Source organism: Mauremys mutica, chromosome 1 (genome assembly GCF_020497125.1).
Source record: "Mauremys mutica isolate MM-2020 ecotype Southern chromosome 1, ASM2049712v1, whole genome shotgun sequence".
Lineage (NCBI taxonomy): Eukaryota > Metazoa > Chordata > Testudines > Geoemydidae > Mauremys > Mauremys mutica.
Genome location: NC_059072.1, coordinates 25,457,951 through 25,485,719, shown reverse-complemented (window position 1 = coordinate 25,485,719; position 27,769 = coordinate 25,457,951). Strand labels below are relative to the sequence as shown.

The window sequence follows — 27,769 nt, the reverse complement described above, 5'->3', positions numbered from 1 at the left end:
TTGACTTTACTTTTAAAGGAGACAGAAAAGAAAATGAAAGTGGTGAAAGAAAACTGTGAAGAGCTCCGTAAAGAAACAATCCAAAGGAGAATGGAAATTAAGGCATTGAAGGAAGATGTGGCATCCAAGCAAAGGCTGATGTTAAGAGAACAGAAAGAAGTAGAGGAACTTCTTGAGCAGCAGAATGACTTAAAAGTAACATGAGAATGCGAATATAAGTGTGTGTGTGTGTGCATGCACACACTCAGGGAAACATATTGAATATTTTGAATACTTCTGCTGTCATTCGAATATGTACTGTCATGACATAGGCATGACATCACAAAACACAGTATTAGTCAATAACCATGTATCATGCTGCTATACCATTCCCACAAGTAGCTATCTGGGAAATTATAGGCATAAGGCTGACAACAAGTAGCTTTCATAATGGTTAGAACTCTTAGGCTAATTTCAGGTATATAGATATTAATGGAAAAGACAGAACACAGTATTCTGTGAATTATAATTAGAGCAGGTCAGGAATTTTCAGTCAGTCTTTTTTGATTGAAAATGTAGTTTCTGCAAAATTTTCTACAGGACATTTTCAATTTTGCTGAAACTTTTTGATTTTTCCATCAGGAAAATATGAAAATGAAATCAGTAACTTTCAATAAACACACACACACACACACACACACACACACACACATGCTTGAGACCTAAGATAGGTACAATTCAGAAGACGTGGATCGGTGAAAGGTTTGAGGTCAGATATTTCATGAACCAGGATGGCTGGAAATACGAGCTTAATAGCATTGGAAAAGCAGGGCTTCCAGTCTTTCAGAAGGATACATAGCACTTCCTTCCAGACGTGTCAGATCTTGAAATATTGGACCTTAACAATATGAAATTTGTATGTATAGAAAAGGTATTTTAGGTCATTTTAGAGTGTTTTGTGGCTTTCTCTGAGCTCTGCAGCTATGCTGGGACCCTGTTAGCACAGTTTTGCCCTAAGAATTGGAGCTAGATTTTCTGGTGCTCCTTGTCACAGAAAATCTAGGCCTGTATATTTATAGCATATGTACATTATTTGTGAGTTTTGCAAATATAATTTTGCATATCGTTGCACTAGTCAGTAATAGCAGCTGTGTTCTTTTTTGGGACAAACTTGTGTTATTGAAAAACACACATTTCGGTTCTGGGTCATATTAGTAGTTCAAAGAAAATGTTAGTTCTCTGAAATTACGTGAAATTTAGAGCCTGTTGGTCTAACATTCTTGTTTTATTACTAGGATGAGCTAGTCCGCCTTCATGCTATTCCTGTCCAGCTTGGAAAAGAAATGGACAAGATAAAACGCAAAACATTGTATGTTTTTAAATGTACCTAACTACAATATTTTCATTTTATTTTTATTATTTGTTTTCTCAGTAATATCTCGGTATATAGACAATTAACAAAGTTTAAGTTCTTGATACAAAGTTCTGATCAATACAGATACAGTGTATCCATAATGTACTTAATGAGCAATATTCATGAAACTGAATTAAAAGATATAGCATCAGCAGGGAAACATTTTAGACTTGAAAACAACAAACCATTAAAACATCTATTGATACTGCATATTAAGATGGTTGATATCAGATACTACACAGATCTTACCTGATATCCCATAGATTTTTTTTTTCAAATGTGGAACAATACTAAAGATCTAAGTTGATGGTGTAATCTAGCACCTAGCACTTTTAAACACATGCCAGTCCTCAGCTGCTGAACATTAGCATAGGACCATTGGCTACAATAGAACTACATCAGTTTTCACCAGCTGAGGATCATGTTGTGAAATTATCCTAGCATCTAGATTTTCTGGGAGCAAGTATTTAGTTACAGTGCTCTGATCCTAGTCTTCCTATACAAATTATTTGGTCTAATGCTTTAAATTGGTTAGATAATATCCACTCGTCATCTGTTACATTTTCCTCCTGATTCCTTATAGACTTCTTTTTGCAGCCAATGGCAGGTTTCTCTGTTTCTACATTGGCTAATTGGTACAGTAAATAATGAGATATACTGGTCAAGGAAAAGCATACTTGTGTGAAATGCAGCCAACCTTTTCTTAAAACACCTAGTGGCAAAATTGCTGTCTTAAGTGAGCTTTCTTTGTACCTTATTAACCTTATTATATTACACTGAAGTTTATTCTATTTCCTGACTGCATTCTCTACCATGAATTATTTTTCTGGATGTTACATTTTTGTAAATAATTCCTTGCCTCTGCTCAATTTAATTTAAAAAAACTATACATCCCTTTTCTTTTTCTTCCTTCTTTACCTATTTTTCTGTGTCCAGTTATCTAATTTCTTTGAACAAAAGCTGATTTCACATGCATATTGCCAAGCTGTACTGTGGCAGAGCTATAGATTTGGGAATGGCTTACTGCAAAAATACACATTTGAACCTAAACTCTAACTTGTGCTGTACTGGTGCTCAGGTGAAAGAAGAGAGTGGATAGAGCCCAAAAGGGAGAACTGCCCACTGTAACAAGTCATCAGGAGCATGTGATCTAAATCAATCCTCCAGTCACTTGGCATGCTGTCACCAACAAGCATTAGCTAAGAATACATGATGCCCTAGTTCAGAGGGGCAGCAAAATGTACTTCAGAATACTATCTCCATAGCCATGAGGACTCCTGTCCAGGCCAACAGAACAGTTGTAGCAGAATTGATGCTGAGCAATAGTTCTGCTTCTGCTCACTATAGCAGGAATGACAGCATTTGGGCTTTGGTCTCTATTTCTAGAGCTGGATCCATTTTTACAGATGTGATATTATACTGTTTAAAAATGTGTTCTCAGAGATGCAGAGAAGAAGAAAAAAATTCTCGTTGACCATGTTCAGGAGTTAAATGATGCCCTTAAAAAAATGGAAAAAAAGAGTGAAGAAGTATTGGAAGAAAAGAAAGATGTAATGAAGGAATTGGATGGAAAACGAGCTTTGCTTGAAAGCAAAGAGCGAGAATTCAACCATTTGACAAAGTTACTAGAAATGAGCAAAGAGAATGAAGCAACAGCCCTGGCAGACAGGTTAGAATAGAAGGCATGAGCCATGTATTCAGAAATGGTATGAGTGAGCACTCATCTATTCTAAATGAATTATTCTTTTCTTGGTTATTGCTTTAAATAGTTTTATTATTGACTTCATAAAATCACACTATTTAACATTACCCTAATTTCATCATGGATTTATATAATTTCTGTTTATTGAGTTACGTTGGTGATCAAAACCTGATGTTACCATACAAGAGAGAAATGCAGTAAGGGTCTGATCGAAAGCCCACTGAACTGCATGGGGCGGCTCATTGATTCAGTGGACATTGGATCAGGCCCTAAATGAGAATCCACAAAACTGAGGCTGATGACTCAATCTTCCACTGTGCCTGAGCAAAGATTGGTTTTGGAGGAGAGGGGTGCTGACAAAGGCCCGCTTGTGGCTCCCTGATTCTTCTGTGTCCTCCAGCAAAGAATTGGGTATAGCCAAGCCTTGCTCTGCCACACCTCCTCTCCTCAATTCACCTCTGCTGACATGATCACCACCTGACTCACCTCCTCCTGACCCCTGACATCCTCCCTCCCGACTTATACTGGGCAGCACAGCTTTGGTGGAAGAGGCGGCAACAGCAGCTGGCAAAGCTGGCACGGGAGTGGGGGGCAGAGCCACCTCTACCAGCTTTACAACAGCCAGAGATTCCCAGTATCACCAAAGAGAAGTGTTCAATTCATGCCTCCCCTAATCATGATGTTATTTAAAAATAGTACATTTGGGATTTTTTAAATTTGCTTTCTGACCCATTAAGGCTCATGCTGATCATGCTTTCAAGCATTTCTCTGGAACCAGGAGGGCTAGCAACCTACTTACTGTTTTTAAGTGAATGCTGAGATTCTCATATAATCACTGGGCTCTGAGAGCTGTGACTTGAAGAAGAACACCAAAAATCATGAGAACTGTAATAATATCATGGGAACAATGGATTTCCCCTACACAGGGAGAATTCCCTAGGGGATTTCTTCGGGTGATTTAAATGAGTAAGCAATGCAAAGTGAATTTTGCAGATCAGAGAACCTAGCCTAGGGATTTTCAAAGGAACATAAGGGTGGTAGACACCCACCTCCCATTGAAATCCAACTGGATTTGGGCAGCCAGCTCCTTTAGACTCCCTTATAAATCCCAGCCTCTCCACATCTGGTAACCAATATAAACTGCTATAATGCTTCAAATCTCAGATCTTGGAGTTATTATGCCTGACTCTACCCAGCTTCAAGTTTCTCCTTTATTTGTGGGGAAGGATGTATACCTGTAATAATAGCCTTACCTTTAGCAGTAATCCTTCCGCCCTTTCTGTTTGTGTCTCGCATTAAAGAAGGTTGGAGGAACTGATAAATGGAACTTTACAAATGAACAAAATTTAGACTTCCTTAGATAATAAAAATACATTTTAATTCTCACTTTAAGAAATGGAAATAATTTCTCTCTTATACTATGAGTAATTTTTTAGCATTGTTGAAACAAAGCATGAAACAATGCATGAGAGTGTTGCCATTGGCTTCAATGGAGTCAGGATTTCACCCATTATGTTTTAGAGAATGGCCATTAATTTGTGACAAGACAGTTTTTTCTGTTTTATTTTGCTGCTCAGCTGCCATAATGCTTTTCCAAACTCAATGTAAAGTGGTCATGTTTGTTTGCATACATCTATTGGATAGGTTTTCTCTTTCTGAAATATTCTATATATCTATGTAGGGCTGTTCTGGAAATTGGTTTACGTAACTGTCTCTTGGAGAAGCAAAAGCAGCATGATAATCTGATTTATAAACAAAGAGAGAAAGATAGAGATTTGAGAAATTTAAAAAAGATGGAGATGCAATTGAAAATCGCTTATGATTCCTTGGAGCAAATTAAATTACTGCATGAGAGGCTCACATTAGAGGTCTGTATGCAAAACACTGATGACAAGAATTAAAAATATTGCTATAGAAAATCAAATTAAGAAATACTTTTTAAATGGTTGCACAGAAATAAAAATAAGGCAACATTTTAAATTTCTATGTACAGAATACAGGGTGTTGCTAACATTTGTATTCAGAGTTCTTGCTTTTATGGCTCTCATAAGTACTACATCTGTTTGGCTGTATCTGTGTATGTGAGTATTTATCTGCAAGGCACCCACAACATGCAAGGCACTTTATAGCCATGAAACAAATATAGTCCCTTTACCTGGAGGACCTTACTAACTAGATAGACAACATACAAATACAATACAGGGAAAGGTTAAGGAGCAACATGAAGCAGTGTGAACAAACAACAGACTATTACACACATCTGGTAGTTCCACCATTTTATTGTAATCTTCGCTGAGGAGTAAATGGGATTTGTAGGCTGTTTGAAGAGGTGGATTTTAGGAGGATGGAGGCCTAGCAAATTGAGTCAGGGGTTTAAAGGCATGCCACCTGTGAGGTGCTATAGTATTGTTATCCCCACTTAGGAGAGGGCAAAATAACAGTGGTTTGCTCAAGACCACAGAAGAAATTAGTGACAGACATGACTAGAACCCAGGATTACATGGCTCCCAGTTCTTTACTTAAATCACTAAAGCACACTTCCCTTTATATTGTGCAGGTTTCTTATATGTAAATCAGATTCTTTCTTTCTTTGTTTTAACCTGATTCCAGGGAATTGATACCATTTGATGTTTGGTATTACAAATAAAGTACTTTCCTCTGTTTCCTTCATTCCCACTCCAATTACATGTTTGTTTATTTCCGCCCTCTTTCTGCATTTCCCCAATCCACTGTCCATATGTCTGTCTTTGTCTTCTTTTCACACTCATGCCTTCTGTCACTCTGCCCCTTATAATAAGAACAGTTTAATTAGCCTTGTCTTCTAAGCACCTCCTTCTCCTCCTCCAAATCCTTCCTTAAGGAATTCCACTGTTCCCAGGAATCCTCCTGATTCTCTCCTCACTAATTGTTCCCCAACCCTCCATTTCCTGAACTATTGTTCTGTGCCTTGTGTTGGCTTTGTTTTTCTAGTCTGTTGAAGATTGTAAACTCGTCTTTCAAAATTCTAATTCTCCCTTGGCAAGTAATTATTTTTGACAGGATAGTAAAATATCATCTTAGTAAAAGGCTAGTGAGCAGATATGCCAGGCCTGGTACAATTTCATTACAATTTTGCATGGTTGTTGTAAGCTCTTTGGGGCAGAAAATTTTTACTATATGTTTATAAAGCGCTGTTTAAATGTATAAAGCTGTAACTAAGTAATTTTACTTCCTCTATCCCACTCACCATTGCAAAAACTAAAAGGAATTTCCTGCTGATTTCACCTCACTGCTTATTACTCACCCCGTGACACAATCCAAGTGGGAAAAAAAATGCAAGAAAAGTTGTTGTGTCTTGCATAATCCTTGATTGGAAAACAACAAGTTTCAGACTCAGCTTATTTGAAATATTGCTTAATGGGCTGATGAGTCTCCCTCCAGTGATGATAAAGGCGTTAACCAGCTGCCTCTTAGTAAGTCCAAGGAAAGGGACCTCTTCTGTGTTGCTGTAGACAAATTTTTCTGAAGAAAGACCTATAACTGGCCACTATGGTTCAATGTCAAACTCAAACTGACAAAAATCAGGGACATTCAGAGTTAAAATTCACCATATCCAGTGAGATCCTCACTCCTGCTCCTTCCCCTTTGTGTCAGGTAACAAGGCTCAAGCAGCATAAAGGTGCTCTGAAAGTTCAGTTGCAGTGGAAGTCAGCCATAAGGATGCCTCCCAAGGCCCCTCTTCCAAGCTCTAGCATAGAGAGTGTTGCTGAGATTCTGGACAGCCTGGCCTGCAGGCCAGTCCCAAGAGACAGCTGTAATTTTGACAGGCCCTGAAAGCTGTCTCAGTTTCTCCAGCCCACAGAACAGCCCACAGAACAGTCCAGGATCAGGAGTGCACAATATTGCTAACCTCAAGAGATCAAAAAGTATGAGTAAGATCCTCTCAACAGCTCAAAAATCATGTCAACTCCCCAAAACCATCAAATCATGTGACTCTGGGCAAGTCACTTTGGTCAAATTTTCAAAAGTGGCATCTGATTGTGTCTCTGTTTTGGGGTATCCAACTTGAGACACCTTGAGCCTGATTTTTCAGCTCCCTTTGAATTGAATTGGAATTGTGGGTGCTCAACAAATCTCAGTCAGACCAAAGTTGTCTCAGATTGGGCATCCGAAAACTAAGGATGCCAAAATCAGATGCCACATTTGAAAATGTTGGCCTTCATTTTACTGTGTTTTAATTTTCCCGTCCATAAAATGGTGATAATATCCACCTTTGTAATACTATTTAAGAACCACAAATGAAGAGTGCTGTGTAAGTGCAAAATAATATTTGTTATTATCTATGTTAGTGTATAGAATTTTCAATCTTAATATCTGGTTGTACTTTGAAAATGACATCTTGGAGTTCAGTATTTATTTTGGCTATGTGACTTCCAGATCCAGTGTTCTCAGTTTGCAAGTGAAAAAAATACTATTTCTAACTGCCAGCATTGCAAACTCAACACAAACTGTCCCTCTCACATACTACTACTAGCAGAGGTTCTTCAAGACACATTAGTTCCTCTGTTGCACCAGTGTTATCCCATTGTTTCCAAATTATACCCCAGTGAAACTTTGCAATACAAATGTTTTTAATGGAATTACACAGAAATTAAGTTCCAATTAAATTATATCTAATCAGTCTAGGCTTTATTATAATATTTGACTCACTAAACAATTCTGATGATGATGAACAAGATGGAGTATATACAGCTCATTCTATTATTTGTTTTGGCTTCTTCAAGGCTAACAGGAGTAAGAAGCCCTAACATTGCATTAAAATCACTAAAAGCAGCAGGTATGCCTTTTATCATACACAAGGGTTAAATACTGACCCCATTAAGTCAATGGCAAAATTCCCATTGTCTTCAGTGGGGACAGGATTTCACTCAAAAAGCTATCTATGAAGCTAGAAGGTGATATTTTTACAGTCACTTATCAGAATAAAACTATGCTTTATGCTGCAGTAAAACCCTGACTCTCAGGAATGGCAGTACTGACCCAGGTATGTTGTTGTGAAGTTTGAAAATTTGAGAAAATTACTTTTAATGCTATTATTTATTTATTATTTGTATTACCATAGTGTCGAGGAGCCATGGCGATGGATCAGGACCCCATTGTGCTAGGCATTGTACAAAGACAGAACTAAAAGATGGTCCCTGTCCCAAAGAGCTTACAATCTAACAAGCTGCTTGAAAGATATTATCTATGTTTACATCTTTTCATGTCCTTCTCTCACATCATTTTGCTTGCTTGATTTGTCTTTGTAGGTAGATGCTATCCCTAAAGATGATGGGACATTGGTGGAAAGAAGAAGAGAACTTCAAAAAGAAGTGGAAATGAATAAGAGAAATCTGGCCCAGGAGGTGAACAGCTCTCCTTCCTTATATTTCTTACTACAGCAACTAGCTTTCAAACTAGACGATAAAAGCACTGTTTGCAGAAAATTTGCCAACTGTTTCTAGTTGTAGGTGTCCGGTGAGATAATGTGCAATGGAAATGGAATCTGTTTTATTTTAAAAGACTGTCAAGGTATTTGTTGGGTTTTTTAAAACATATTTTGCTTTCACTACAATTGGTCACCTATTGGAAGTATGAGAGAGAAATATGCTTCCTAATTAAAATGTTCTCTCCATTATAGGGTCCCATCTACACTACAGCTGGAACTGTGGTGGGTGTAATTGGGTTTGGATATGGCAGCGTGACCTTATTAAAGCAAACACAGTTCAGCATGTCCACAATATAGATTTTTCTCCCTCCACAGTCTTGTAAATTGTGTGTGCTTGCCACCAACTGCCACACTGTCAACAGTATTAGTGCATTCTGGGAAAATCTAGGTGGCTGTTTTATAATACCTCAGTTGCTGGTTCAGTCTGAAAGTATTGGTGTGCTAAGCACTATGATGATGAGCTCACTAGAAGTGATAGATGGTGTTTTTCAGATAGAGATCTCACAATGCCCTTCTCTTGTCCACATAGGATTCTTTCTTTTTATGCCAGTCCCAAAATTCATTAGCATCACTGCTTATTATGGGCATTTTAAGATCTGTTGACAAGCTTGGTTGTTCAAGCTGCTGCATGTTCTGGCTTTCTTATTTTCATGCTCAGTAATCTAATGGTGGATACAGGGCTGGCTTTAGGCCTATTCCACCAATTCCCCCGAATTGGGCCCCACGCCTAAGAGGGCCCCACTCCCAGTGAGAATCCCTTCCCTGGCTAGAGGCGCCTTTTTAATTTTTACTCACCTGGCTGCGCTCCGGGTCTTCAGCGGCACTTCGGCGGCAGGTCCTTTGCTCGCTCCAGGTCTTCAGCAGCACTTTGGCGGCGGGTCCTTCAGTTCAACCGAAGACCTGGAGCGAGTGAAGGATCCGCCGCCGAAGTACCACCGAAGACTCGGAGCACCGCCCGGTAAGTACAAGCCCCACGTGTTTTTTTACATGTGGGTTTTTTGGTTTTTTTTAGTCATCCCTGCCGGGGCCCCATCGAAACTGTTCGAATTGGGCCCTGCACTTCCTAAAGCTGGCCCTGGGTGGATAGGCCAGTAATGTTGCACTGTGGCAGAGCATTTTGCTGTATTATTGTAGGGCTTCATGTTGAGGTTCTGCTAGTAGTAATTTTTTTTAACACCCATGTAGACCAAAACCCTTTCATGGACTTTGAATATATAAGCAAAAAGAGCATCTCAGATTGTGGGCCCATGAGCATTGATATTATAGTTCATAAATAATTAATATTAAAGTGAAGTTTGGTTTTACTTTAGAAAATGACAACAGATGTTGAGGCCCATATGTTAGAACAATGTATTGCTGAAGAAGATCAGCTTTTTAAGGAGCAGGAACGCTGCAGAGATGAGTTAGCCCGTCTTGCACGCCTGACTCAGGTCAAGGCTGATGAGAGGGAACAGAAATCTAAGGACTTCTTAAAAGCACAGGTAAAAACTCATGGTTCATCTCACTGGAAAACTGTTCTTGAGTATATTAGATTATATTACTTATCAATGAAATAATCACCAAGCATAATCTCCTGCTTCCACATCCCTTGAGAATTCTGTCATAACATGAGGTTTATATCATGACATTATGTTGTTTTATTGTCACTTTATGATACAATGTAATAACAGTACATCAAAATGTCATCATGTCACAATGCAATGTGATGCCACCTGATTTCAGGCGTCACAAATGGCCTTCAAAACAAGAACAAGTTATAAAATAATGGGCCAGAATCTAGATACCTCAGTCTAGAAAATCAGATCACAGAAGTTGCATATCATATTCCACAAAGACATAAGTATCCAAAGAAGACTAGGATCGTCCCTCATTCCAAATGCAGAGGACAGTCCAATTTTTCCTGACATATTTTAGAATGTAATTCCTGATGTTACTTCTGGTATAAAAGAGCAAACTAGAACGGAGCATAAGAACAGCCATACTGGGTCAGACCAATGGTCCATCTAGCCCAGTATCCTTTCTTCCAATAGTGGTCAATGCCAGGTGCTTCAGAAGGAATGAACAGTACAGATAATCATCAAGTGATCCATCCCACATCGCCCATTCCCAGCTTCTGGCAAAGTGAGGCTTCGGACACTTCAGAGCATGGTTTTGAATCCCTGCCCATCCTGGCTCATAGCCATTGATGGACCTATCCTCCTTGAACTTATCTAGTTCTTTTTTTAACCCTGTGGTAGTGGTGGCAGCGGTTGGGAGCCCAGGGCACTTTTAAATCGCCCGGATGGGTCTCAGGGCTCCTAAGTGTGCATGGGGTGGACCACTCCAGGCCTCGTGCTTTGCAAGGCCCTGCGGGCTGGCGCGATTGGCCAGCACGGTCGGTCCTGGAAATGATGGGTCGGTCCTGGAAGTGACAGATTCATCACTTATGCCTTGGGCCTCATACCCCCCTAGGGATGGCCCTGGGGCCTGGAATTGCTGTCAATGGGCCTGCACCACACAAACAATACCCAAAGTCCCACACTACATCCAGCCAGTCCACCCAATTTCCATCTCATCATGGACAAGGAAGAAAAGAAAGGCCTTGCAGTGCACCTTAAAGGTTAATAAACTCAGGCGATTATGGTTCTGGAAGTAACTAAGTTCAGAAGGCCCAGGGCTCTAATGAAGAACCTAGAAATGTACCATTCCAAGCAATTGTCCATGATTGTTTGAAAGCCAGGAAAGAGTAGTGACCGATACAAACCCAGAGTAAAGAAGCTTTTCTGTCGGGGGAAGCTAGAGAACTGCAATTTACTTCCTGCCAGGAGTCCAGGACTCAACTTCAGACATGTCTTTACCAGACAATCACATCATAAAGGAAATGATAGGCTGGGGAATGGAAGCAGCAGGCCTCAAGACAGAAGAATTGTGAACTGGTTGCCCTGGCCAATTCTTGTGAGAAATGGAAGAGAGAGCAATAGAGTTTCTTTCTCCACCTCCTTCCTCTAGTTCTTTCTTGTGCTGTCTTCATTGCTGCTTTGCTATCTCTTATTTCTCATCCTTTTTCTGAAAAGACGATGAAGGAAATTTAGTTGCCAAGGTGCTTTAGAAAATCCCAATGGGTGCCTATCTGCATCTTCGAGTGGCTAACTACCTTTAAGAATGTGTCCCAAGATGACTTCAAGGAAAAGAGAGAATGCTGAGAGATGGAAGTAACTTCATGCTCAGACAAATAGAGGCAAAAAGATTGAGAGATTTAGGGCACTAAATAGCTAAAGAATACAGAGCTCTTTTGCCTCCTTGCTTCCTCACAGGCAGACCTGTAATGATGCAGTATCAGGAATCCTACTGAAATGGGAGTTAAAGACCTAATTTGGATAAGATCAAATGGGGCATGTTCATTCCTATAGTACAACCCTACTGACCTCAATGAAAGGATTAATTTTGTCCAGTGATTTACATATTCTCATTATTAACCAATCCTGCAAGGTATTCAGCTTCCCCTGAAAGGTGTTGTGTACCATCAACTCTCATTGAAGCTAGTAGAAATAGAGGATATTCAGCAACTCTGAGGTGTCAATCAACACTTTGCAAGCTGTAAGCTTTCTCAAAGAAAGACTGATACATTTTAAGATGCAGCATCAAACTATTATCTCAACTACAGTAATAATAGTTAATGTTGTTGAATGACTTTATGTAAGTCAACAGTGTTTCCTGAAATTGTTAGCAATCTTTGAAAGGAAGGTTATTTTTGTCCTTCATGGTTACTCTTCCACTAATAATCAAACGACTAAAAGACATCTCTGATTTTACTGTAGTTAGAACAAAATATGAGTCTTCAGAATAATTTTCCTCACTGCTTCCTTCATACCTATGAAAATTAAGTTTTTGTAACAGTCCTGTGCCATTTAAGATGACATAAACAAGTTTCTTCAATGCAACTTCATATTTGGAATTTCTTTGCAAACCCTGAACTATCAAAAATGTTTAATGCTATTTATGTTTCAGATAAGGCTCCACAACATTATTAAAGAGATAAAAACAAAGGAACTTGAAATAAGGGAATATAAGAAGAACAAGAAAGAAATCCAAAGACAGTAAGAGAATTATAACAATACACTAGATGAAATAACACTTTTTCTAAAGCAATAACTCATTTAAATGATTTATGTATAAGCATTATAATAACCATTTCCTTAAATACTTGCATTTTTCCAGACTCAAAGGATTTGCTAAAATGTATGACATTATTCGAAATGAGAGAAACAAATGTGTAAACCTGGTGCACACTGCTCGCCAGAAAACAACTGAAATTAAAGAGAAAGTAAAAATGCTAGAGAATGAGATGGAAATTTTAAGGAGCAATGTTATAATTAAAGAAAGGTGAGTGGCAAAGTAAATAATTCCTTTGAATAACAGTCCTGAATTTCTTCAACCTCTGAAGGCTTAGGATATCATTATTTATCAATGGATGGTGTTGTAAAGTGGGACTTGTTCATTATGAGGCAAAACTTGGCCCATTCTCCTCAGTCACAGGGATCCCCAGATGCTGGTGTGATTCCATTGTGTGTGGGCAGGAGGCAGGATCTCAAGAGCCCATTCAGGGAGTCTACACTCACTGAGAACTGTTTTCAGAGTAGCAGCCATGTTAGTCTGTATCCGCAAAAAAAACAGGAGTACTTGTGGCACCTTAAAGACTAACAAATTTATTTTGGCATGAGCTTTCGTGAGCTAAAGCTCACTTCTTCGGATGCATAGAATGGAACACACAGACAGGAGATATTGTATTTGCAACTCTATATAGCTGGGTTTGAGAACCAAGCAGGTCAGGAGAGGAGTGGAATAAGGACATTGGATATGCCTCTGTACATAATCAATGGCCCTTGCACTCCATAGAGCCAGAGCTACTGATGCTTTAGTAGCTGCACAGGGGTTCCACCCCCTGGGAACAAGATTCGTTCTTATATGGACCTGCCTGGTGCCAGGCTTATTTACTTGGTCTTTGCATGGGAAACAGGATTTAACACCATACTGTCATTGACCTGCTGCAGTCTACGTAGTTTAGGGAACGAATGTATTGAATGTGTCCACCAAGCAAATAGTTCATCCACAAAATATTTAATACTTTGTACTTCTGTAACAGCATCTACCTCAATTTTCTTCACAAATATTTAAATAAATCTCATAGCACCTTGTGAAGCAGACAGGGGCGGCTCCAGGCCACAGCACGCCAAGCGCGTGCTTTGGGCGGCATGCTGCGGGGGGCGCTGTGCTGGTCGCCGGGAGGGCGGCAGGCGGCTCCGGTGGACCTCCCACAGGCGTGCCTGCGGAGGGTCCGCTCGTCCCGCGGCTCTGGTGGAGCATCCGCAGGCATGTCTGTGGGAGGTCCACCGGAGCCGCGGGACCGGCGACCGGCAAAGCGCCCCCCGCAGCGTGCCACCGTGCTTGGGGCGGCGAAATGGCTAGAGCCACCCCTGGAAGCAGAGAAGTCTTATTATCCCTACTTCGATGAGGGGAAACTAAGGCAGAGAGGCTTAGTGACATCCTATGTCACAGAGCTACTCAATGGCAAAGTGAAGAATAGAATCCAGGAGACCTAACCATGAGATCACACTTCCTCCTGTAAAGCCTCTTGTGTCTGTTAAGATTAATTTCTTTATAGCAGAGATAAATAGGTATTTGAACTAGCAGTGATACTCACTCTAGATGGAGTAAACTAAATCTCATTAGCAATTTAGAAGAATGGACCATGTGGCAACTGAAATCCACCTTATCAGTGAGGGAGCATCATCCAGTGGTTAGAGAATACAGATCTCTAGGAATTATGAGTTCTAGTTTTTATTCTCACTCTGCCTCTGATTCACTATTTGATCTTACTTTAGCCACTTAACCTCTCTTTACATTAGTTTATTCATCTATAAAATGGGGGTGTTAATACTTTTCTCCCTCATGAGAGTGAGGTGAGGAATGATTAATGTTTGTAAAACATGTGGAGATCTTTGAATTAAAGGCACTAGAACAGTGCAAGATATCATTTCAGTATTATTATTTAAATAGAGATAGAGATAGACTTTATGTATATTTAGAAAATTTTGCTAAGTGTTATTTCCTATGACTTTATCTCCTGTGGCACCCTAGGAGGCAGAGAATAGTGTGGCAAGGCACCTTCTCAGTCTCACCAGCCTTTGCTGCTTTTAGCCTTGGTGAGACAGGCTGAGGTAAAACAGTCCCTCTTGGTTTCACAGTGGAAGTCCATTCCTTCTTTCCACCAGTCTATTTAGCTTGTTTTTCTCCCTTATGGGAGGGAATGCAGCCTCTCCTCCTGGTGATGCTCACTGCTCCTAACCTACTGGCAGCAGGATTCCTTCTCTCTCTCCCCTTCTCCCAACAGGGGAGGGTTTAAAAAGGTCTTAGGCAGCCCTTAGTTGGAATCAGCTGATCCTAATTGACCTCAGGTAATTCCCTCTCAGCTGATCCTAATTGATTCTGTGGTAACCCCTTCCCAGCTGAACCTGATTGACCTGTAGTTACCCCTCCTCAGTTGATAGGGAGGGGAGGGCCTTTTAAGCTTCTGGGACTATTTTCTACCTCTCCCCCCCTTGCTGCTGTCTGTCCTGAGTTTATCACAATAGCCATAGTGCATAGCCCTTCTCTGTACCTGACACACCTCTTAGTCTGAGGGGCTGGGGATGAAAGAATTGTAGAGACCTTATCCAGTTCCATACAGAGATGAGAGGCACTCTGCATAAAGGCCATTCTCAGAGGGTTGTTTCCACCCCTTTTAATGCTCCTGTGTACTGCCAGAGAGGTGTAAAGGGCTTTAGTAAAACTGAGGATAAAGGTCAAGTTCTGTTATATTAAGTGAATTGAAATTACAAAAATCTTTCCCTTTTCTCTGTCACTTTTATTAAAGAAAACTGCAGAAAAACCTTCTGAAGCATTCAAATAATATTGCAATTAAAGACAGCATCCAAAATGATGTCTGCAAAGTTATTGCAACTCTGCAAGAGATGAAGGAAAAGAGAGAGCAACAGTTACTGGATGTCGACAGACTCACCAATATGCTCACCCACATTGAAGAGGAAATGGTGCAGCTACGCAAAAAATATGAAAGGGCTGTTTTGCGTCGAAATGAGAGGTAAGAAAAAGGGTAATTTGACACCTAAAACACCTTGCGTCACTTCCACGACATTTCACTTATTTTAAATGGTAACCAGCAATTGATGAAAGACACCATTTATTCATAGGATCTAGTTCTGGTGTCCCTCTGCAGTTTATTGTTATAGATAGGGTTACCGATTTTCTACTCACACAAAACCAAACACCCATGCCCCACCCCTTCTCCAAGGCCCCACCCCACTCCATCCCCCCTCCCTCCGTAACTCACTGTCCCCCACCCTCATTCACTTACTCATTTTCACTGGGTTGGGGAGGGTCCCTTTTCGACCAGGTGTTTCAGCTGAAGATACTGTTGTATTTTGCCTATAAATATAAACTGGCCATAGTTTTATGATTAAATTTTGAAATGAAAAATAGTCCTGGAATAGGCCTACCATTAGCCAAAGTTATTTTTGTTTGTTTCCTTGTATCAATAATATTTTTAAAAGGAGGAAACCTTCTAACCAGGAATGCTAGATACCCGGAATTTGGCCTCACTAGAATGGCAATATCTGCATTGCGGGTGAGAAACCTGTGCATTACATTATACAGTTCTTTGGCATTTCTTCATTGGTTACATTGTACAACCCACAGAATAATATCTATAATAACAACTGCATTGGCTGTTGAATCCCCTGAGAGCTTAATATCATCCTGCCCTGTTTGTTTATAAGTGCACAGATGTGGTATGACAGGGGTGGTAAAACTTCAGCCCGGGGGCCACATCCGGCCTTTCAGATGTTTTAATCTGGCCCTCAAGCTCCTGCTGGAGAGCTGGGTCCAGTGCTTGCCCTGCTCCATGCCGTGGCTCCACATGGCTCCCAGAAGCAGCAACATGTCTCCCCTCCAGCTCCTATGTGTAGGGGCAGCCAGGGGCTCAGCACGCTGCCCCTGCCCCAAGCACCGCCCCCGCAGCTCCCATTGGACAGGAACCGTGGCCAATGGGAGCTGCAGGGGCAGCCTCTGCAGACGGGGCAGTGTGCGGAACCCCCTGGCTGCCTCTACGTGTAGGAGCTGGAGGAGGGACATGCTGCTGCTTCAGGAAGCTGCTTGAGGTAAGCACCGCCTGGAGCCCACACCCCTGACTCCCTCCTGTGCCCCAACCCCCTGCCCTAGCCCTGATCCTCCTCCTGCCCTGTGAGCCCCTTGGTCCCAGCCCAGAGCACCCTCCTGCACCCCCAACCCCTCATTCCCAGCCTCACCCCAGAGCCCACACCCCCAGCTGGAGTCCTCACCCCCTCGTACCCCAACCTACTGCCCCTTCCCACACCCTGAACTCCTAATTTCTGGCCCCACCCTAGAGCCCTCACCCCAACCCCCAATTTCATGAGCATTCATGGCCTGCCATACAATTTCCATACCCAGATCCGGCCCTTGGGCCAAAAAAGTTTTCCCACCCCTATGGTATGAGAAGGCACAAGAGATGAATATCACTGACCAGATAACCTGTTCTTTAAATAACTTCCATGGAAGGCAATAGAATTGTAAAAAAAGTATGCTGGGAGACCAGCACATAGTTTATGTTTGCAGTTCTATGTCCACTAATTCTCACAGAGATGAACATTTTTGTCACTGGTTAATAATACCGCAAGGGATTAAATAAGGATTTTGTGAAATCTGTGCACATTTCCAGAGATTATTGCTAGTGCTAAAATCTGCCACTTGCATTCTTGAATGGAACTAACACTGAATGTGAATGGAAAATTTTACAACCTGACTTTAACTTTTCATTTTGGGTCTATTGCAGTGGTGTTTTGCTCATAGAGCGAGAGGAAGAAGTATGTATTTTCTATGAAAAAATAAACATTCAGGAAATGATGAGTAGAAATGGCGATATCGAGATACAAGTCATGGATGAAAAGATCAGATTTCTGAACCTGAAGCTAGCTGAGAAAAAGAGACAGATTGAGTTGTCCCTGAAAATACTGCCAATGAAGAATGCCTTGGATGCAGATCTGGTGGTACTTCAGATTCAGGTAGGTAGAATTAGAGAACTAATTTCTGGGAGAGGTTGGTTTTATTTTCATTTTTTTTAATACATACATTGTTTCAGTTTGTGCTACTCTGTGTTCTGATAAAAGAAATTAAATCACAGTTGTGGGAATTTAAATGTATTCCATACAAAAAGTTACAATGTGAACAGTATGATTGACACAAACTGACAAAACATTAAGGTACCAATCCAGTGAAGCACTTAAGCATGTGCGTAACTTTAAGAAAGTGAGTAGTCCTATTGACTTCAGTCAACTCACATGATTAAACTTACACACTTGCTGAAGTGGTTGGGGCCTAAGATAAAAATAATGTTGCTTTAAACATCAGCATGGTTATACTGTAGGATAGGCATAAGGCATCATGTAAAAACAGGCACCATCTGAAATTAGTCAAAAATGTATTGGCTGTGTCTTTCTTCAGCCTTTCCACTTTGCAAAATAGTAGCTCAATTCACTGAAAATACTTGACCTTAAACCTACTCTGGAGACTATGCTGCCTACTATGATATAATCCATGTACATGTTCCTCCATATAAAAAACAGTGAGCGTTTTAGCTCTCATTACAAAATGACATTGAACAATTAACAAGCTGTAGTGTTCGTCATTGTTGTGGACATTCTTCCTTTGCTTTCTGAAATGGCTCATTTACTTCTGACCTTATCTCCAGATGGTAATCTTTTCCATACGTATTCTGTTTGCTTCTGTACAGAATTGTAATTTATGGTGCATCAGTGCTGCTAGTAGTTGCATAGACTAGAGATTGTGACTCATTGTAAGATAGCACTGCACTATTCTATTACCTCTGCTCTTTCAGGAAAATTGCTTGTATAGCTAAGAGAATACAGTTTTGTACAGAGTTTTTCATAAAACTGTACCCCAAAGAACTTTATAGGGGTACTGTAATTAATTGAGTTATAGAGTTACATAATGAATAAAGGGAGTGAGAAACTATGGAAATGAGCCAGAGGAAATAAAGATTTTTCAGCTGAGATTTGAAATGATATGGTGAGTCAGTCAGGCATGTGCAGTGACAAAACAGAGGTGTTGTTTCCTGAACTGAAGCAAAGTCAGTTGTGAAACTTTGGGTTGATACTGTAGCAGAAATTGTAAACATCCTGTAGCTTCTCCTTCATGGTGATTCTTATCAAGCATAAAGGTTTATGTAAAGGGAGACTATTGCTATTTTGGGGGGGGGTGTTAGTTTCTCGTGTAAAATAAAATCAGAAAGCCGTGAAGCATAGTGAGCATGATATTAATGACAGGGTACATTTCAGAAAATTTCCCAAGTGGGAGATTGTTCCAGTGACCAATGGCAAATAATGAGTCATCAGAATTTTAAAAGCAAGAGGTCATGCCTCAATTTTGTTCTTACTGTAGGGCAGTTGATCCAACTCTCTCATTACTTCTGCCACTTTCTGATGTCCCAATTAGCTCTTCTGGAGTCAACACTCCTCATCTGAGATGGACAACAGGCACTGTCTCTGGTGAGACACATTCTGTTTGTTTTGTTGTACCTCCTAGATATGGATGAAAACTATAACCTGTAATCCAAACTCAGAATTTTGGGGTGGGTTGCTGAATTTGAATCTCTGGACTTGATTTGAATCTGTTCCTGGGGCTTTGGTCCCTGGTTGGGTTCAAACTCATAAATGTTCTAGTATGTGCTTCCAGTTCAGATGTACCAAGTGTCTTTCAAGAACAGTCATTTGCACAAGATATTGACCCAATGTAGTGGATCCAAATCTGACCCTTAATACTGATTCAGCCTTGAATCCAATCAGTGACACCAAACCAAATTCAGTCCCTGAGCCAGTCCCTTGTCTCTAGGAAAAATGGTTTTATGGTTAAAGCACTGGACTAGGCTTTAGGAGCTCTGCCACAGACTTCCTATGTGACTTTGGACAAATCACTTAGGCCCAGATCCTCCAAGGTATTTATTTATTTATTTCAATGGAAGTTAGGAGCCTAAATACCATTGAAGATCTTAGCCTTAATCTCTCTGTGCCTCACTGCCCTATCTGTAAGATAGGAATAGCAACATGTCCTTTCTCCCAGACTTTGTCTGTCTTGTCTGTTTAAACTGTAAATTTTTCGAGATAGGCTCCATCTTTCACAAGCACAAGACCCTGATTTCTGGTGGGGGCTAAATGCTTCTATAATACAAATAATATTAAGTATCTCTTTTCTGTGTTCATTTCTCTGTTTTTTCTTTCTTCTGTTGCCTGTGATCTTCTCTTCCCCCTTTCTACTTCCTCTTTTCCCTTCTTTCTACTTCTCAACCTTTGCTACCCACTTTTTATTCCAACTCTTTACTATTCTCCTAGGCTTGACTGCCATCTTTTCCTTCTCTCCTCCAGGGCCGGCTCTAGACCCCAGCACGCCAAGCGCGTGCTTGGGGCGGCATGCCGCCGGGAGGGCGGCAGGCGGCTCCGGTGGACCTCCCGCAGGCATGCCTGCGGAGGGTCTGCTGGTCCCGCGGCTCGGGTGGACCTCCTGCAGGTGTGCCTGCGGATGCTCCACCGGAGCCGCGGGACCAGCGGACCCTCCGCAGGCACGTCTGCAGGAGGTCCACCGGAGCCACGGGACCGGCGACCGGCAGAGCGCCCCCCGCAGCGTGCCGCCCTGCTTGGGGTGGCGCAATTGCTAGAGCCGCCCCAGCTCACCTCACCCCGCCACTCTTGCCACATGGATCTCTAGCATTAGAATTCAGTAGGTTCTAATGTCTAATGCCAGATGAGCTACTAGCAATAGAGATCAGAAACTAGTAGCATGTCAAGTGTTGGGCATCTAATGCTAGAAATGCTTAGAAGTTCATGTGTCAGACACAAAAAACTCTGGTACTAGTGAAACTCCACCCCAGGCTGCCCCTGGATATGCATATTGGAACTGCATATCCAGGGCCTGGTTCTGCAGGCTGAAGTGAGCCATGAGCACTAATTCATCTTCATGCATCAATGAGAAATATTTGGCATTAAATGGTAATTGGTCCAAAGTGCAGACCTGTTGAGCCACTTAGTGCTTAAACAAAAACAATGAGACGTCCTTGTGGCACCTTAGGTACGTCTACACTACGGGATTATTCCGAATTTACATAAACCGGTTTAGCAAAACAGATTGTATAAAATCGAGTGTGCGCGGCCACACTAAACACATTAAATCGGTGGTGTGCGTCCATGGTCCGAGGCTAGCGTCAATTTCTGGAGCATTGCACTGTGGGTAGCTATTCCGTAGCTATCCCATAGTTCCCGCAGCCTCCCCCGCCCCTTGGAATTTCCGGGTTGAGATCCCAGTGCCTGATGGGGCAAAAATCATTGTCGCGGATGGTTCTGGGTAAATGTCGTCAGTCACTCCTTCCGCTGGGAAAGCAACGGCAGACAAGCATTTTGTGCCTTTTTTCCCTGGATTGCCCTGGCAGATGCCATAGCATGGCAATCATGGAGCCTGTTTTTCCTTTTGTGACTGTCACTGTATGTGTACTAGATGCCGCTCACAGAGGCGATTCAGCAGCGCTACACAGCAGCATGCTTTTGCTTTTGCATGACAGCAGAGATGGTTACCAGCCATATTGCACCATCTACCATACCATAAATTGGTAATAAGATGATCGTGGCTACCAGTCCTTTTGCACTGCACCATCTGTTGCTGTCATAAGTGCCCCTGGCTGCTCTTAGCCAGGGGCGCAAAAGCCAAAATTGGGAATGACTCCCTGAGTCAATCCCTCCTTTTTGGTATCTAAAAATAGAATCAGTCCTGCCTAGAATATGGGCAAGTGTACTAGAGAACCACTGTATATCATAACCAGAGAGCACAGCTGCTCTGTGTCAGATCCTGCAGAAATTATGAGCTGTATGCTATTCACAGGGGGTGCTCCTGCAACAACCCCACCTGTTCATTCTGTTCTTCCCCCAGCCTTCCTGGGCTACCATAGCATTGTCCCCCCACTTGTGTGATGACACAGTGACTTGTTAGTGAGAAATGAGTGGAAGGCAGCCTCCATCTGCTATGATAGTCCAGACAGGACATTAAGCAGTGTGTAGGAGAGGAGCCCAGCATCCCACTGCTAGTCTAGGGGCAACTGAATCTTTTCTTTACACATGAAGGGTGGGGGCTGATGGAGCTCAGCCCCCTGTTGCTATGATGAAGACGGTTACCAGCCATATTGCACCATCTACCAGGAAAAATTAGGGGCAGGCACCCTTGATCAACCTAACTGATGCTAGTCGGCATGGTTACCAGTCCTTTTGCACTGCCCCATGTGCCAATAGGCTGATGATGACGATGGGTATCAATCTTATTGTACCATCAGCCACCCATGGCAGGGGGGGAGCAAGGATGTTGGTGTTGAGTGCTGCAGCATCGTGTCTATCTGCAGCATTCAGTAAAGATAGGGTGACATGTAAAAGAGTCAAGAGAGGATTGTTTTCCCTTTCACTTCTGGGGGTGGGTGGGGGGGTGCGTAAATTGCCGAGCTATGCCCTGACCCACCGCGGACACTGTGTTTGACCCTAGAAGCATTTGGAGCTCAGCCAAGAATGCAAATACTTTTCGGAGACTGCAAGAACTGTGGGATAGCTTGAGTCCTCCAGGCCATGAGCGTCCATTTGATTCTTTGGCTTTCCGTTACGCTTGTCACGCAGCAGTGAGCTGAGTCCCTGCTATGGCATCTGTCTGGAGATATTTAAAAAATGATTTTGAATTTCGTCTTCTGTAACGGAGCGCTGATAGAACAGATTTGCCTGCCCTTACAGCGATCACGTCCGCATCGTCCATGCGGGAGCTCTTTCTTTATTTTGATTTTTAACTGCCTCGCCACCCGTGCTGATCGGAGCTCCACGCTGGGCAAACAGGAAATATTCAAAAGTTCGCGGGGCTTTTCCTGTCTACCTGGCCACTGCATCCGAGTTCAGATTGCTGTCCAGAGCGGTCAGTGGTGCACTGTGGGATACCGCCCGGAGGCCAATACCGTCGATCTGCGGCCACACTAACCCTAATCCGATATGGTAATACCGATACTAGCGCTACTCCTCTCGTTAGGGAGGAGTACAGAAACCGGTTTAAAGAGCCCTTTATATCGATATAAAGGGCCTCTTAGTGTGGACGGGTGTGGCGTTAAATCGGTTTAATGCTCCTAAAACCGGTTTAAACGCGTAGTGTAGACCAGGCCTTAGAGACTAACAAATTTATTTGGGAATAAGCTTTCGTGGGCTAGAACCCACTTCATCAGATGCATGGAGTGGAAAATACAGTAGAGAGGTATCAGTACACAGCATATGAAAAGATGGGAGTTGCCTTACCAACTGGAGGGGGGGTCAGTGCTAATGAGCCAATTCAATTAAGGTGGAAGTGGGCTATTCTCAACGGTTGACAAGAAGGGAGGAAAAATCACTTTTGTAGTGCTAATGAGTTCAATGTAATCAAGGTGGCCCATTTCAAAGAGTTGATAAGAAGGTGTGAGTATCAGCAGGGGGAAATTAGTTTTTGTAGTGACCCATTTAATCCTAGTCTTTATTCAGGCCTAATTTGATGGTGTCCAGTTTGCAAATTAATTCCAGTTCTGCAGTTTCTCACTGAAGTCTGTTTTTGAAGGATTTTTATTGAAGAATTGCCAGTTTTAAGCCTGTTACTGAGTGTCCAGGGAGACTGAAGTGTTGTTCTACTGGCTTTTGAATGTTATAATTCTTGATGTCAGATTTGTGTCCATTTATTCTTTTGCGTAGAGACTGTCCGGTTTGGCCAATGTACTCTGAAACCTGTCACTTAGTGCTTAAGGAGACAGCTTCACTCCTAAGCCAGCAAAGAGGGACTAACCAGTGAGAGGTAAAGGTGTTAACCTCAGAATTTATCCAGTGTCCTGATGGGGTGAAAATCTATGGCCTGTTTTATGCAGGAGGCCAGAACAGATCATCAGAATGGTCCTTTCTGGTCTTAAAATGTAAAATCTATGAAACAAGAAACAGTTTTACCCACAGCTGACACTGACGTATAAGGCGAGTGAAGAAAATAAATAAATAAAGATTATAGTCAAACAGTTATGCAAATACATTAGCATGGTTATTTACATGCATGCCATTTATTTTTTGTACCCTTGGGTTGAGTACCTTCATATATAGCTATATGTATTCTCTTTCACCTGTGAAAATTAAAACTTTGCATTGATACTGTTTAAGCTGCTTATTATTTTTATTTTGAATACATTATAAAACCTTTTTCTCATTACATTTAAATGCATACTTAAGAATCTGGGATGTTTGCACTTCAAAAACACCTGTAAGTCTATATTTAAGTTTAGTGGGAAACTTTCTAAATGTGTCTGTTCTGAGTTGGTAGGTGTGTCCTGTGACAAAAACATAATTTATAAAGTAGAGACCCAATCCTGCAAACTCTTTCTTGAGTGGGCACTCTCTACTCACATGACTAGTCTCATCAATATCAATAAGGATTGCGTAGAAGAGTAGGTTTATAGGGTTGAGACCCAGATGTGAAATACAACTGGAACTGTACCTACATCCTGTTATTTATCATAGACTTGTTTTTAAATTCTTCTGTTTTGCAAAACTCAGTGTATTGTTGTGCTCATGTTTCTAGTTAACTGTCATCAAAAACTATTTCTCAATCCCCCTGTGGTCCAACCCAAGTGACACATGTTTGAAACCAAAACATGATTGGACAAATGGAGGGACAGCAATCTTACATTTTGACTTGTTTGTCTAATGGCTAGTTCCCTTTTTTAAAAGTTTTCAAGCCTTTTTAAGGTTCTTTTCTGTGATGCTACTTCTTGGAACAGGAAGAGATGGATGCTGACTTTTTGCAAGAAAAAAGGGCTTAAACTGAATGTTCTGGTGACTTTCCATTATCAGAGCAAAAAAACAACGAGGAGTCTGGTGGCACCTTAAAGACTTTACACATTTATGCATCTGAAGAAGTGGGGTTTTTTTACCCATGAAAGCTTATGCTCAAATAAATGTGTCAGTCTTTAAGGTGCCACCATACACCTCGTTGTGTTTGTGGATACACACTAACACAGCTACCCCTCTGATACTTGGTATCATTATCATAGCATCACATCTATCAGCTCTCACAGTTTACATTTCTACACATCAAAAAACACATGGCCAACACTGAACCTCCAGTGAACCTATCCCTGTGGGTTAGGCCTAAATATTTCTTCATTTATGGTAAACCATTGTGGCTGAAAGAGCCAAAGACAGCTATCTCCCTAGTAATTTTTCACCTGAGAGTATGTGGATCGTCCTTAGACCTAATTATTTGAATCATGTTTATGTTAGTGCTGAAAGATTAATAGCCCAACAGATTAACCTGTGATAGATTACTGTAGATATACCAAATATGTCATGTTGCAAAAAATGGACTAAGACTGTATTGCCAATCCTGCAAGTTCAAACATGAGGAGGTAGACTAAAAAGAATCAAGAGATTGGCTTAAAAATCATGAGATTTACAAAAATTAATCACCTGTCTTTTTTGTCTGTGATCTGCTTTTTTAAAACTCTCATCAGGAGCCCCCCCCCCCGCCTCCCCCCATATGCATGTGCATGCCAGATGGAAAAGTTAACCTGACGTGTACACAAAATGCACACAAAAATTGGCATGCTACCATCTACCTATTGTCTCTGAATTTGTATGAGGGATGTGTTCTCCCCAGCAGCCTCCTCTCATAATCCCACAGAAATCTCTTTGGGCAGACTCCTCAGCTCCCACAGATCCCTTCCTATTTCTTTCAGCTTTTCCCCTACACTGAACTCTACCTTCTGCTGGACTTTACTCCTGTTCCCTAATCATATGTCCCTGCATCCGGGTCCCCTCTTTGTCCCTTGTCACTGTCTTGTGTCCCCTGTCAACACCCAGCCCCGGCCTGTGTCACTTGTCCTGGCCTGTGTTTCAGCTAGCTACTTTTATTGCCTTCCATTACCATAGAATCTGAATGCCTTCCAATATTCAAAAATTGAGCTCACAGGGGCTCTGTTCAGCCTTTAGAAGCACTAGCTTGGTGAGTTTACAGGGTTTTGTTTCTTTGTGTGCGTGCGTGCGTGTGTGTGTGTAACTTATTGACTGGGAAAGCTAAGCCGAAGAAATGAGAAGTCGGAGTCTGTTGTCCCTCTTGGCCAGGAGCCCGACAATGTTCAAGGAGCTAAAAATGTGACTTGCTGTACAACTTGTCAGCATTAATAACAACATCACTAGCATCAGTGTCTCATTTTTATTTTTGCTCCTTCAACTTTTTTTTGCCTCGTTGCTTTCTGGGTAATTTCTGTTACTGGGTTTCCACAAGTACAGCCTCTCAGGCATTTTCCCTCTCTGCTCTGAGTAATGCAGGTGCCAGTAGCAGACAACAAGCAGCAGGGGCCAGAAGAAGAAGCTGGTCTCAGCAACATGGCTGTGAATCCTTGGCCTCAGCAGTGGCACATATACTTGCTTTGTTATATTTTGTATTGTCTATGACTAGTCCCTAGTCTCACTCCTGGCATAGGCAATGGAGAACAAGGTAGTTGGTCTCAGACACAGGAATGTTGAGCTAGTCCTCATCTGCTGGGTACAGAGTGACTAATGCACTGAAAATACGGTGTATTCGCATGATTCGAAAAATGGTCTGGGGATATAAAGGGAAATGAAACCCCCACTTTCTAGGGATGAGGGATGAGAGTTTCCATCTTTCCAGGGTTTGCCTGAGAGCCATAGTGTCCTCTCCTAAAGAAAATTCTCACTCTAGTAATCCCACAGCAGCCTCCCCTTGTACCTTCTTTCCATCCTCTGTGCTCTCAAGGGATGTGTTATCGAGCCCTCGGCCACTCCAAGCAGGAAAACTTGCCTTTCCTCCAACCTCCCTAGCTAGCTGGACTTGGTGTCAAAGGAGGCAGCCTTTTTCCAACCCTCCCGATGAGTACACTAGAGATGCAGGAGTATCTCATCACTCAAATGGCACTCTGACATTCCAGAGGCATGCTTTACCAATAGAAAAATCCCAGGTCACTTTGTTGTGTGTGAGGAAGGCCTCAGATGAACAAGTGTTTGAAGATGGGTTTGAAATGGGAATAGCTGTTGGGGTGGCCTGTGTTAATCTGTGATAAAACACAAATAAGGCTAATAGTGCCCTACCAATCTATACCAGGGGTCTCAAACATGCGGCCCGCGGCCCGCATACGGCCCTCGGAGCTCTTCCCTGCGGCCCGCGGAGCTCCCCCAGTTACTTCCTGTCGCCGCCAAACTCCCCTCACCCCCGCCCCCCTCCCCGAGTTATTTTCTGTGCCTAAGCTCCCCGCGCGCTGCTCCCCAATGTTTGGGGCCGGGTCTCTCCCCTGGCCCCACCTGCCGCCCCCACGCGCCTCCCCCCAGTGTCTCCCGGCCCCCACTTGCTGCCCCCTCACCGCCCGGGAGCCTGCCCGGGAGCTCAGGCTGACTCCACTCCTCCGCTATGCCGGCTTCCGGCATCACCTGCTGCCGCAGGGTCCTAGCGCCCCCCTGCACTAGGGCCAGGGCAGGCTGCCCTTCCCCTGCCCTTCTGCCCTAGTCCTGAGACTCTCCAATGCCCCGAGCCTCTCCAATGCCTCAAACCCCTCACCCTCAGCCCCACAGCCCTCACCCCTGCACCCCCTCCTATCCCCAAACTCCGTCCCAAAGCCTGCACCCCCACCCCCTGCCGCAGCCTGGAGCCTGCACCGAGCACAGAGCCTGCACTCCAGCCCCCCTCCCCCACCCAAACTCCAGCCCAGGGCCTGTACTCCAGACCCCCTCCCCCACCCAAACTCCCTCCCAGAGCCTTAGGCAGTAAATCTAAGTGCGTGTTTTGTCCTTTGAGTGAGGTGCATTACTGAGTGTATATATTTATTAAAACTGCTTGGAAATGACTTTGTCAAAAAAAAGAACACTCATGGAAGAAAAGAGAGTTTTCCAAGACAAATGGGAGAATTTATATTTTTTCACAGAGGTAAAAGATAAAATTCAATGCCTTATTTGTCAGCAAACGATTGCTGTTCCCAAGGAGTATAACGTGCGTCGGCACTATGACACGATGCACCGTGAAAAATATGATGCATTCACCAGAAAAATCCGAGAGGAAA

General features: G+C 42.4%; 1 protein-coding gene across 1 annotated transcript in view; it reads left to right on the top strand.

The window, feature by feature from the left end:
- The window catches only part of CCDC146 (coiled-coil domain containing 146), a 120,508-nt gene that overhangs the window by 83,899 nt on the left and 8,840 nt on the right, over positions 1 to 27,769 (top strand). Inside the window, exons 6-15 of the mRNA XM_045029664.1 lie at positions 19 to 195; positions 1,275 to 1,348; positions 2,835 to 3,062; positions 4,777 to 4,963; positions 8,384 to 8,479; positions 9,873 to 10,043; positions 12,550 to 12,638; positions 12,760 to 12,924; positions 15,455 to 15,679; positions 17,447 to 17,675. Of these exons, the coding sequence (XP_044885599.1) occupies positions 19 to 195; positions 1,275 to 1,348; positions 2,835 to 3,062; positions 4,777 to 4,963; positions 8,384 to 8,479; positions 9,873 to 10,043; positions 12,550 to 12,638; positions 12,760 to 12,924; positions 15,455 to 15,679; positions 17,447 to 17,675 (1,641 nt within the window). The remainder of the gene's footprint in view (positions 1 to 18; positions 196 to 1,274; positions 1,349 to 2,834; positions 3,063 to 4,776; positions 4,964 to 8,383; positions 8,480 to 9,872; positions 10,044 to 12,549; positions 12,639 to 12,759; positions 12,925 to 15,454; positions 15,680 to 17,446; positions 17,676 to 27,769) is intronic.